The 12981-nt window shown below is 44.0% G+C and overlaps 1 protein-coding gene across 3 annotated transcripts in view; it reads right to left on the bottom strand.

Annotated features, from left to right (window-relative positions):
- MYO1D (myosin ID) overlaps nucleotides 1-12981 on the bottom strand; it is a 176061-nt gene that overhangs the window by 138344 nt on the left and 24736 nt on the right. For all 3 annotated transcript variants that reach the window (XR_013978544.1, XR_013978545.1, XM_080976566.1), the window contains exons 2-5: nucleotides 7756-7964; nucleotides 6589-6682; nucleotides 5142-5307; nucleotides 2821-2874 (exon numbers count right to left, since the gene is read on the bottom strand). Coding sequence is in view for 1 of the 3 variants with exons in the window: in XM_080976566.1 (XP_080832692.1) it covers nucleotides 2821-2874; nucleotides 5142-5307; nucleotides 6589-6682; nucleotides 7756-7964 (523 nt within the window). In the remaining 2 variants the exon portion in view is untranslated. The remainder of the gene's footprint in view (nucleotides 1-2820; nucleotides 2875-5141; nucleotides 5308-6588; nucleotides 6683-7755; nucleotides 7965-12981) is intronic.

The following is a 12981-nucleotide window of genomic DNA, read 5'->3' on the forward strand; positions in this document are numbered from 1 at the left end:
AACCCCAAGATATACATACCTAAGCCAGGTAAAGGTAAAGGGACCCCCTGACTATTAGGTCCAGTCGCAGACGACTCTGGGGTTGCGGCACTCATCTGGCCTTATTGGCCAAGGGAGTTGGCGTACAGCTTCCAGGTCATGTGGCCAGCATGACTAAGCTGCTTCTGGCAAACCAGAGCAGCGCATGGAAACACTGTTTACCTTTCTGCAGGAGAGGTACCTATTTATCTACTTGCTTTCGAACTGCTAGGTTGGCAGGGGCAGGGACCAAGGAACGGGAGCTCACCCTGTTGTGGGGATTCGAACCGCCGACCTTCTGATCAGCAAGCTCTAGGCTTTGTGGTTTAACCCACAGCGCCATCCACGTCCCCTACCAAAGCCAGGTACGAAAGACATATAGTTAGAAATGATGGACAGGAGTTCCTCAGAACATATTCTAAGCTTAGGCGTTTGTTTTCAATACCAATTTATGTGGGAAAAGTCACCTTTGTTGGTTCTATTATTAAAGCTATTAGTAGTTAGAAACCCTTGTTAATTCACTGCAAATGACCCAGAGAACTACCAGTAGATCCCAATCTTTCTTCTGCCCATGCCTGTGTACAGCTCCTGCACACAGGCCCACAATCTGAAGAGACATGGTTCAAGAGGAACATGGACTGAGGAGGAAAGAAGAAAGCAAGAAATGGAGCAGCTGCTCCTTCACTACTGACTCAATGGATGGCAAGAGGTTGATCTCCCCCTTTCCACAAAATTATTTCTGGGAGGCAGGGGGTATAGCCTTCCCGTGGTTAAAACCCTGGCAGTGTATACTGCAGTAAATATTGTTCAATAACATATTTGCTCCACCCTTTAAGATCTTCCACCTGGCAACTCTGGGATTTTGGATGGGGCAGTCTTAATACTAGAGGAGCAATTACATTTCCTCTCGGATGCATGGCTGGGGTTTTGCTTCACACGCAAGAGCTCACTGTCATATTTGAGAGTAGAAAAATTTCCCTATGGGTCAGAAGGGCTGGCCAATCTCAGGTCACCTTGTCTGCCCTTATAAATGTGGCACCTTGGTCCATGTGTTTTTGTTTTACTATGTATTTTTCTGCTGTGAACTGCCCTGGGAACTTTGGATGAAGGGCGGTATACAAATTTAATAAATAATAATGATCATTTAGTCCACCTAAATTAATTTTACTAAGCTATCGCTGGAATTTGAAAGGGAGGGAAGGGGTTTCTCTGCAGTTTTCAAAACACACTGAAGAGATCTCAAAAAGGTGAGTTCTTTATCTGATGGCACAAAACTATGACAGAATCACCCTACCCAGCTCTACCTCTCTTTCAAATCAGAACCAGTGAAGGCGGTGAAGGTCCTGTGAGAGTGTCTGGAGGAGGCTGGAGGATGGACGGTGGCTAACAGATTGAGGCTGAATCCTGACAAGACAGAAGTACTGTTTTTGGGGGACAGGAGGTGGGCAGGTGTGGAGGACTCCCTGGTCCTGAATGGGGTAACTGTGCCCCTGAAGGACCAGGTGCGCAGCCTGGGAGTCATTTTGGACTTGCAGCTGTCCATGGAGGCGCAGGTCAATTCTGTGTCCAGGGCAGCTGTTTATCAGCTCCATCTAGTATGCAGGTTGAGACCCTATCTGCCTGTGAACTGTCTCGCCAGAGTGGTGCATGCTCTGGTTATCTCTCGCTTGGACTACTGCAATGCGCTCTATGTGGGGCTACCTTTGAAGGTGACCTGGAAACTACAACAAATCCAGAATGCGGCAGCTAGACTGGTGACTGGGAGCGGCCGCCGAGACCACATAACACTGGCCTTGAAAGACCTACATTGGCTCCCAGTACGTTTCCGAGCACAATTCAAAGTGTTGGTGCTGACCTTTAAAGCCCTAGACGGCCTCGGTCCAGTACACCTGAAGGAGCGTCTCCACCCCCATCATTCTACCAGGACACTGAGGTCCAGCACTGATGGCCTTCTGGTGGTTCCCTCACTGCAAGAAGCCAAGTTACAGGGAACCAGGCAGAGGGCCTTCTCAGTAGTGGCACCCGCCCTGTGGAACACCCTCCCACCAGATGTCAAAGAGAACAATATCTACCAGACTTTTAGAAGACATCTGAAGGCAGCCCTGTTTAGGGAAGCTTTTAATGTTTAACAGGTTATTGTATTTTAGTGTTCTGTTGGAAGCCGCCCAGAGTGGCTGGGGAAACCCAGCCAGATCGGCAGGGTATAAATAATAAATTATTATGTTATTATTATTATTTAATAAAAAAGTTGTACAGAGGAGATTTAGCAACACAATGTACTGCCATTAAGGCAGGAAACTATAGCAGGCAACCTTACAAGACCACTTTCTAACCCTAGCTAATTACATAGGTTGTCTTTTTGGAAATGACTACCCCAAAGGAATAGTCTGCTGCAGAGGAGTTCAAGACAGGAATCCAGTTACTCTAATTGCTTGCAGGAAGTATAGGAAAATTATTTCCATCTGTACCTAGAACCAGCATCACCAACCCTTCCAAGAGAAACAAAAACAAAAAACCCAATGAGGATTAGATTTGGATGAGTAAGGCTTGAAGAGCCTGCCTTTGAGCAGAGCAAGGGGTTGGAGCTGATGATCTGTAAGTTACTGTATTTAGCAAATGGCAAGTCAAAGCCAAGCGTATACCCTGCATGGATTAGTGAACAAAGTGGGATGTGGCATCTGTCGAAAAGATCACACACAATGAGGGACACTGCAAAATGCAATCAAGCGGTCTTTGTGAATTCAGAGGCACTCACTCACAAGGCTGCTGATTTCACCTTGGCATACCAAGCTAACAGCTCACCTGGTAGAAGGAGTGAAAGTTGCGCTCTCCTGACTGCTGCACAATCACCCGTGACTAGAGAGAAACAAGAGAGAAACAAGGGAAAGATTACGAGTTGGCTTTGCTACCCAACATAGTTTAAGTCTCTTGACTAAGGCATCAGTGGTGTCATGGCAAAGTTTTAGAGGGCTCAGGCCAGAACACCAGAATGGGAAACCTCCTATATAACATTAGTTAGTTAGCAACATGTCTATACTGTTTTGATGTACTGAGTCTGTTTGTAAATTTTTGATGATTTGTTGTCAATGTCTCTCCCCACCCCCACCCCCGCAAATTGAAAAGTCCAATATATATAGGTGGTGTGGTGTTTTTTTTAGTACTGCAATTGAACAAGCAACTAGGTAAAGAGCATTGGCAGCAGTTACACTTTGGATTTACAACAGAGGCGCAGGACTGCTATGGTCTATTTGCTGAGCCACTTAAAGGTGGGATGGAATGCCCAAAAGTTACTATTAAGCACTTTAGAGCAACAAAAAAGCTGGCTGAAAGAGGACATGTCAATGACAAATAGGGTATTATTTCTATTAGTATTTTTAGGTAATCCAAGATTCTTTTTTTCCCCCAATTTTTTTTATTGATTTTCAGAAAATTATAAACAAACTAAGACAAACAAATGTAAATCATAACCTTATTAAAAATTACACTTATTAACATTGTTAAGTCACTTCCTCGCTTCCCCTTGGTTGAATTTCAATGCATGTCCTTTTAACGGTTTTCCAAATCATAGTTCTTATAAAATTTAACTTGAACATTTAACATCCTTAAATCTTTTCATTTTGAAATTGAACATATTAATTCATCACTTAACTTATATAAAATCCTAAGCCAATTAAGTATCTGCAAGCTGTTTCCAATTAATTTAACATATTTAATTAAACAATCATTAAATTTAGTCCATTCTTCCTAGGTAATCCAAGATTTCAGAACTCTTCTCAAGTACTGTATCTAGGGCGAGCGGCCTACCTAGCCGCTCGGGTGCCTGGTGTGGGGTTGTGTCCTGCAGCTGGGGGCGAGGAGATCCACGCTTATGGGGCAGGGCGATCCACGCTTATGGGGGTGGGGCAAGCCTCTCTGATGCTTGGAGCCTCTCCGCTGCCTTCCTCTCAGCTATGGGGCGGCTGAGGGAGAGGCAATAGGCAGACGCAGGTCCCACGCTGCCATTTCAGGCAGCACAGAACCTGCAGGCGCCTAAGTCACCATGTCATTCCTAAAAAGTTTCGTGAGCCCATTTTTTTAAAAAAACAACAACTCATTTTGTCACACACACCCCCAGTGATGACATCTGGGGCAGACCGCACCCCCTTCCTCCGCCACTGTCTAGGGCCTGTTCCAAATGAACCAAACTGGGCCAACTCCTTAAAAAATGGGATGCTTACCAAACCAGCAGAAATGCCTTCATGTTTTAATTTGAGAGAGAAACCAACATCACTTTTTAAAAAACAACCCAAAATAAATCACTAAAATGCCTTGCAAGCCATCACAGCTATAATGGTTGAGATTGAGTGCAATGTAGTCGTTAAGAGTGTTGGACTAGGAGCTGAGAAACCAGGGTTCAAATGCCCACTCAGCCATAAAACTCGCTGGGTGATACTGGGCCAGTCATTGCCTCTCAGCCGAACCTATACTGTTGTTGTGAGGATTAAATGATGAGGAGGAGAACTGTGCACACCACTTTTAAGTTCCTTGGAGGGGAAAGATGGGATATAACTGTAATAAATAAATTATCCCAAGTGTGTCACTATGAGCAAATGGGGATATGAGTACCAAATATGGAATAACCCCTGAGACTGAGATGGAGATGGAGAGAGAGGGAGAGAGAGAGGCTGAGACTACATTCATTCTGCAAAGAGGCTCGAGGGCAACAAATGCAGATGCTTAAAAAAAACCCACACACACCCAAAACACCAGATGCTGTCACAGAAATCCACATGAAAGCCAGCCAGCTTTCATAGTCACGCAAAGCAAAACAGTCCCACCATCTAGTCCATTTTTAAGTGAGGTTTTCATCAACCCATGAATGAACATGTAATAGAAAGTTCTGTTACTGCGGCATGATCTTCTATTTTAAAACCATGGCATTTGACATCTGCTGTGATTTTATTTTCTGGAAAGCTCACTATGCTAAAGCCAACTCTTTTGATTTTTGTCCTGCTGGGAGTAAGGCATGTTCTTATCCCATGAGCTATCCTTAGCGGATGCATACAATATGGTAATCCTTCTCATCATTCTAAAGTAAGTCTACGAAAAATCATGATGGCTTTTTACTGGCAAGGCAAACTTACCTTTTCCAGCAAGTAATTATTGATGTGCCCACCTATTGGGTCCCCTTTGAAATCAAAGTTGATATCCATATACTTTCCAAACCGGCTGGAATTGTCGTTTCGGTTGGTTTTGGCATTGCCAAAGGCTTCCAGGACACAGTTGGATTTCAACAGCATGTTCTTCACCCTTTGGAGAGCAGACAGGCACAAAAAGGAACAGGAAACCAGGTCTAGACGTTATGTATTTCTAAGTTTGCATATCAACATGTTTTATATGCAAGCAGAGGAATGGCCACATTAGTGATTTTGTGGGATTAAAAAAGCTGTGCTCATGAAAGGCTCAAGCAAAGTAGCCCAAAACATGTCTCAACATAAAGCTCCCCTCCGGCATGTGGCTTAATCCAGCACTGCTGGACACTGTATTCTTTGTTTGTATCTAAAGCTCACCCCCATAAAAAAAAAACAGTCTGTTCAACTCCAACATTGCACATTGAAAGCTCAATCTCTTCCCCAATAAAATCCAGGCCCAAGTCTGCACTTCCAAAGCAACTCTTGAACCTAGGCATACCTTCAATGGAAGGAAAATGTGCAACCTAGGGCATGAACCACGTATCCTTGGAGCCCAAAGGTGAGCCATTCTACTTCTTATTTTTAAATTTATTACCTGCCCTTCATCAGCTAGTCCCAGGGCAGGTTAGAACAATTTTAAATTTAAAACTTAAAACAGTTAAAACACATTACACTCACAAGAATAGGGTGAGCCCTAAAGCACGTAAAGGTAAAGGACCCCTGGACAGTTAAGTCAAGTAGAATTTGACTCTGGGGTGCGGCACTCATCTCCGCTTTCAGGCCAAGGGAGCCGGCATTTGTCCTCAGACAGCTTTTCTGGGTCATGTGGCCAGCATGACTAAACCGCCTCTGGCACACAGAACACTGTGACAAGTGCCAGAGCACAAAGAAATGGCATTTACCTTCCCACCGGAGTGATACCTATTTATCTACTCACCCTGATACGCTTTCAAACTGCTAGGTTGGCAGGAGTTGGGACAGCAACGGGAGTTCACTCTGTCACACGGATTCAAACTGCCAACCTTATGATCAGCAAGCCCAAAAGGCTCAGTGGTTTAGACCACTGAGACAGTGTCCCTCCCCTGATGCACATATATTGGGTGTCAAAGGCCAGGACAAAGAACCAAACAGTACAGATTGTAATGGAACATACAGAAAGAAACAGCACTGAAGACATGTAGGACTCAAGCCATTTTAACACTAGCACATGGAGCTGTGCTTAGAAACCACGGGGCCAGGTAGGGGCAATTGTGTCCTTTGCTATCAGCATCACCCCATCCTTCACACAATTTAGCGGCAAGATGCTGTTGAAGCTTCCAGGTAATTATTCAAGGACAGCCCCATGTACCATATTACATTCCAAACATGTTCCCTCTTCCCAGGACCATAGTCGCCTTACCTTTCTACCTCAGCTCTCTGGCTTGGATTAGTAATGGCAGCTATGTATTGCATGATGTATTTGCTTGCTTCTGTTTTGCCGGCTCCACTCTCACCTGGGGGCACAGACAGGGGAAAAAATGTTTTCTAAGCTTTCACAAGAGTTCAAAACCATCACGTTGTAGTAGTTATAAAGAGGACACATTTTATTCTTAGCATTCACTCTACATGGTACTACAGTATTTTGCTGTTTAAGTCATTTCTGGTTTGTCAGTTTTTAATGCAAGTTGAATTTAAGGACATATGTTGACCATGCACTGTCCCAAATTCAACTTGCAGCCTTTCCAGTTGAAGAATATCAACTGCAGAAGTGGGCAAGATCTCTGTATGGCATTCTAGAAAGTTGCATACTGTGTCGAGGCAGTAGAAGATGGACAGAAAGAGGAACTGCTTACTTGTGGTATGTAAATTCATTCCACTTTTGCTTCTGGTGAACAGGTTTTAGGGCGGGATTTGCCTCAAAGCACTGCAAAACCCTTTTGACCAGTGTGGAAAAAATGAAACATGAAAACCATAGGAAGCAAAACAGCTCTCAAGCAATGTTCAGCTCTTTAAAAAGCACTGTCTGCCCCTAAACCGAGGTTGATTCAACAGATTACAGCTCCTTATATTCTAAGTTTTAAATTGGAGACGAGGTGGGTGTTAGAGAGGGAGAAAGTTGGAAAATGCGCACTGCTAAAAGCATAGTTTGTAGAATTGCTTCACCTATGTTTTTTGAAGTTTTGTTGACACTTCAAGCCTCAGCAAAGCTGCAAGCCAGCAGCCTGGCGGTATTCCTAATTTGCCACGGATTGACCCAATGGAACCATATTAGCACCATTAACGCCAATCCCAAAAGCAGCGTTGGGTGGGTGACATTATTTCAATTGGGTCCCTTTGGGCAAAATTAGGAATGCTGATTGTACTTTTGCTGCCACTTGAGTGCTGTGTGTGTGTGTGTGTGTGTGTGTGTGTAAACAGGAAACAACAGGAAACAGGGAAAAACAACAACAACTACAGGGTGACTGCTGCATCCCTGCACTAGAAGAAACAACACAATTGCAGCCAGACTCACTTCCTTTGCTTCAACTTTCAAATGGGCTGTTAGAGCGTTACTCAGGTTGGAGGTAGCAGGTACCCTGCAACACACCTGATATTACGATGCAGGTATCCTTTGATCGTCTCTTCATGGCTTTGTACGCAGCATCCGCAATAGCAAAGAGATGAGGGGGCCGCTCATACAGTTCCCGACCTTTGTACTGCTCAATCATGTCCCGTCCATAGATATTCAAGTTCTTGTAAGGGTTTACAGAAACGACCACTTCCCCAATAAAAGTGTAGATCCGTCCCTTTTCAAACCTAGGCAGGGCAAGACAAAAACAAAGGACACAGAGAGGGTTAACTTCAAAGAGCATACATGAGCTTCTGCACATCTCCTCAGCTGCTTTTGATCATACCCGTTGGTCAATTGACCCAAGTATTTCACAGACTAACAGAAAGGTAATAACGTTTGAAAGCTTGTATGGAAAACATATGTAGTACATTAGGAAGGATTATAGGCACTGTACATGCCGCCAAGTTTTCCATGTAAACATAGAATCTGGTTATCTAGAAGCAGAATTAGACATCCTGAGAACTAGTTTTTATTACACTGAAAAAGAATCTAGCCCTCATGACAATTTTTTAAGTTCAAGCGAACATGTGTAAGAAGTTGTGATGACAGTCCTACTACCAAGACTGCTTATCAAGGCTCCAAATACCAATCTCACTATTCTGGAACATCTTTTAGAAGAACATTAAGCTAGTACAAGCAAACTGCCCCCACCCCCACAATTTATGCACATTCAATATTTGTGTGACTGTGCACACTCACATCACGCTGAACGCCGAGCCCGGAAGTGACCCAAAAAGTCCTAAAAAGGGGTGGAACGGGGAATGGTGGGGGCAGAACGGGGTGCTTGCAGGCTTTTTCAATGGTGTCTCAAGTACAGTCATACCTCATGTTACGTTTTTTCAGATTGCGTCCCGCGGCAATCCGGAAGTATCGGAAAGGGTTACTTCTGGGTTTTGCCAATCGCGCTTCTGCATGCGCAGAAGACCAAATCACGCCACGCACCTGCACAGATATGGTGCTTCAAGTCGCGGGCTTTTCATGTTGCAAACGGGCCTCCGGAACGGATCCCGTTCGCAACCAGAGGTACCACTGTATATGCAATTTCACTTAAATGTGTGGTGCATTGGAACGCTACCTCCGTGTAAATTGGGAGTTGCCTGTACTTTAATATACGATACAGAAAGTGACAACTGAAGCACTAAACAAGAGCACTTTAAAAACATTAAAAAATCTAGTTGGGAAAAATCAGTTTGCATCAATACAAATGTAAAAGGCTGTGTGAAAAAACTCTTAATCAAGTCTAAATTCCCAGTGTAGCCCTAACAAAAAAAAAAAAAGTATTTCACACACATCCTTCCTAAACACAAATTCCAAGGTACTTTGTATTCAAGTTAGGAAAGGGATATCAGCTTATAGAATAATGTTGCCATTATGTATGGATAATATAAGGCAGAACTTTCCAAACTCTATGTTGTGACACGTTAGTGTGTCAACTGCAGGGTGTAGGTGTGTCACGCAAATGCTCCTGGGGCTGGAAAGGGGTTAGTTTCGCCTCCTCTTTGCTAATAAAACTGAATTACTGGGTCACGAAATGATGCATGTCTAAAAAAATGTGTCACCAACATCAAAAGTTTGGAAAGCTCTGATGTAAGGCGTAGGGTGCATAACTCACTTGCACATCTAGCTGACATTAAAGCCACAAGAAAGGCAGTTTTAAAGGCGAGCATAAAATCCACAGTAACCAGAGGCTCAAACAACTTTCTTATAAACTGACTCAGTATCAAGGATACACTCCATGCTGATACAATCCCTGGGGTGAGGAAGTGCTATCAGTCCTAGCGATGAATGCAGAGATAGCATATTAGTGAACTCTTCTTATCCAGGTTTGTCTCTCTTGTTATTTTCAGGTAAGGGGGGGGGAATGAAGGGAGGGGGGAACTACTGCAAAGTGCATGTTCCAATTAGCCACACTACTTAAACTGTGTATATCTGCTGTGTGGAAGGCTTTCTAAAACAGAAAAAAAAGGTTCACACAACTCTACAATCCATTCAAGGGATTGACTCACCAGACTCTCAGATTCAGGGACCCTGATGCAGCTATCTCATCCAACAGTATTAAGGGAATTTCTCAGAGATAAGCTCCAAGTCAAAGGGTTGTATCGTGGCATGCCTGCTTGGTAAAGTACAAGCAGTGCAGACAGGATGCGATTATACGACACTCCTGAACAAAAGGCTGTGGGCTTCCAAGCTAGGAAACTTTGCTCAACAACATTTTTGTTTTAAGTCCAGTAAGCCACACACAAGGAGATGATAGCACAATATTTATTGTTAACAACGAGGGGAAATGTAAGAGCATTCGAAATATGGCACGGTGATCAAAGTTCTTTTTTAAATAATAAAGGTATAATAAATGTCAGGAATGTGTCTGGAAACCAATGAAAGAGTACTGTACAAATCATAGGGAAAGATAAGGAACGTATGAGAGAGACACAACAGCAGAATGAGCAAAGTTCACAAGAGAAGCTCATAACATAATGCTAAGGCCAAGTGGCCAGTCCCTGGTATGCGACTCAAAATTCTGCCTTATCAGAAAGGTCAAGCGGGTCAAGGACTAATGTGATAATAATGATCAGAATAATGTGTTGCTTTGTAGCTGGCAAGTCCCTATTACGTTCTGCTCTGCTGCTCTATCCTTTCCTGGTATGTAATGGTGGCCCTGATCTGTAGCAGAAGAGGAATTCTGGTTTTCTTCTTCAAGAGCAGGGCTCAGAGCCCAGAAAGTTTATAAGGCCAGATGGGCACTGTAACTTTGGCTCTGGGCTTCCACTCAGGCCTGCTGCCACCTCTGCTCTGGGGTTCTGGGGGTTATCTTGGCAGGTCTGGAGCTGGAGGAGCAGGATCACTTCGGGCACACTGTTTCCCTTTAACCTGTGGCTTTCTCAAGCAGGATATCTTTGTAGGTGGTGGAGGCATTTGTCAGCATCTGCCAGCTCCCCCTGAGCTTTATAAGTAATAGGTCCAACAATAGGGCACTCTTCTGCTGCTGCTGTCTCTTTGCAGTTCACAACCAGAGCTGAGGAAGAGAGATATTTTTCTCACTCTCAAGTCAGTCACATGGCACCGAGTTTCCCTACTCGAGGGTAGAGACTAAAATGCTCTCTGAAGCTCTAGAAATGTCTTAAATGTTCCAGACTGCATGTGTGTGACTTCACAGAAACCATAAAGGGCAGGCTCTTAAGTTCAAACTTCTGCGTCTTTAATCTCCTTTTGAGGTCCAAAATGATTCTAGCACACCTGTGTGAGAGTCTTCCCTATGGATGACCTAAGTCAGGGGTCAGCAAACTTTTTCAGCCGTGGGCCGGTCCGCGGTCCCTCAGACCATGTGGTGGTCCGGACTATATTTTGAAAAAAATAATAATGAATGAATTTCTATGCCCCACAAATAACCCAGAGATGCATTTTAAATAAAAGGACACATTCTACTCATGTAAAAACACGCTGATTCCCGGACTGTCCGCGGGCCGGATTGAGAAGGCGATTGGGCCGCATCCAGCCCCTCGGGCCTTAGGTTGCCTACCCCTGACCTAAGAGATTGTTTACTGTGCAGCCACCTCTTCCCTGCCCACCACATTTTCTTTCAAAAAAACACACACAACACCTCCCCATCTTCTGCAGCCTGTTACTGATCCTTCACCACTAGGTGGGATCAGTATACTTCCTAACTCACTCTAAAAGACGATAGCTGACTGAACCACAATCCTGGCCCAAACACAGTGCCATGCCCTTAAAACACACAGCAGGATATGACAAATCCTTTTCCATTGCTCAATTTGAGAAAGGAAGACCAAACCAAGTGTGCAGTGAAGATCACAGGTTGCTCCCTTCTCAGCTGCTGATGTATACCAGTGCTATATGGAGTTGCCTATGTTTTCTAAAGTACCGTAAAACAGCCACTCAGCAGAGGCTTCTACATGAGCTCAGGGTTTCCAAATACAGTATTTTAAGTTTCATGTGCTACTGCACATGGGTGTAGCCGGGAGGGGGGCAGGGAGGGGCAGTCAACAAAATCAATAAAAATATATAGCTGAGGTTCTGCCCCCTCCCCAATAAAATACATGCCCCTCCAACAAAAAACCTGGCTATGCCCATGCTACTGCATAACATCCAGATTGCTATAAAGATGCTGCAAAAAAAAAATCCCAGCAGTCAAGCACCTTCTGCTAATCTCACACGAGATATTCCTTAACCGTTTCACAAATTCTCAACCTATTTGAATTCTTTCCCCACTGAACACACAGGTAAAGGGAGGCGGAATCCCAAATTTCATCTAGTGTGGAATGTTTTCTTACTGAAAGCATTTCCTTTGTAAGTAATGGGAAAGTTCAGCATTACTGACTTGCTTCCAGAGACCAAGGAGTGTAGCCAACGAAGTCTTACTCAGAGCAGACCCAATTAATTGATGGATCTGACTAACTTAAGCCTATTTATTTTAATGGATCTGCTCTGAGTAGCATTTAGGTAGATATAGCCCAGAGAGTTCAGGTTTCAATGGAGTTTTACAATCCCAGAAGCATTTTGATATATCCTCCCTAGACATTGATCTCATTTTCGCTCTTGCTTATGAAGTATGCACACCTGCAATAAATGTTAATAGATTTACAAGTGAAAACCAAAGAGTCCTACGCCCTTTTCAACTCAGCATTAAGGGCTGCCAATTCCAGAGTAGGAAATGCCATTCAGCGTGCATTTGGAGCCCCTCCTTTCCTGAATGGGACTGAGAAGCAAGGGCAGGGCAAGGATAAGCAATTTACTCACACAAAACTCTTAAACAGGGCAAGTTCTCCTTTGAAGGAAGTCTGGAAGGGGAGCAGGATGGGCTTGTAATTCTAGGGTTGCCAAAAGGTCAGACTTTTACTGGCCCGACCAGAAATTCATCCTCCTGCCCTCCTGCCAGAACGAACACACACACACACACACACACACACACACACACACACAGCTCAATAACTTGTTTCTCTAAATCAGGCATGTTGAAAGGTTATTGCAGCAGTTTAAGAAGAAAGTGGAAGGATTTGGGAAATACAGAAGACAAAATGGGGCATGCCACTATTTAGGGAAAGGCAAACTGCAAGAATATGGAGTTTGTGAGGGGAAACTGTTTTCTGCACAGTGCAATTTCGGCATATTACAGAGCAAAAGACCTTGGACAGAAGCAAATAAAAGCCAAACCACTAAACGCAGGAGTGTAAGAACACTTTTCTT

The sequence above is a fragment of the Podarcis pityusensis genome (assembly GCF_964106645.2).
Source record: "Podarcis pityusensis genome assembly, chromosome: 13".
NCBI lineage: Eukaryota > Metazoa > Chordata > Lepidosauria > Squamata > Lacertidae > Podarcis > Podarcis pityusensis.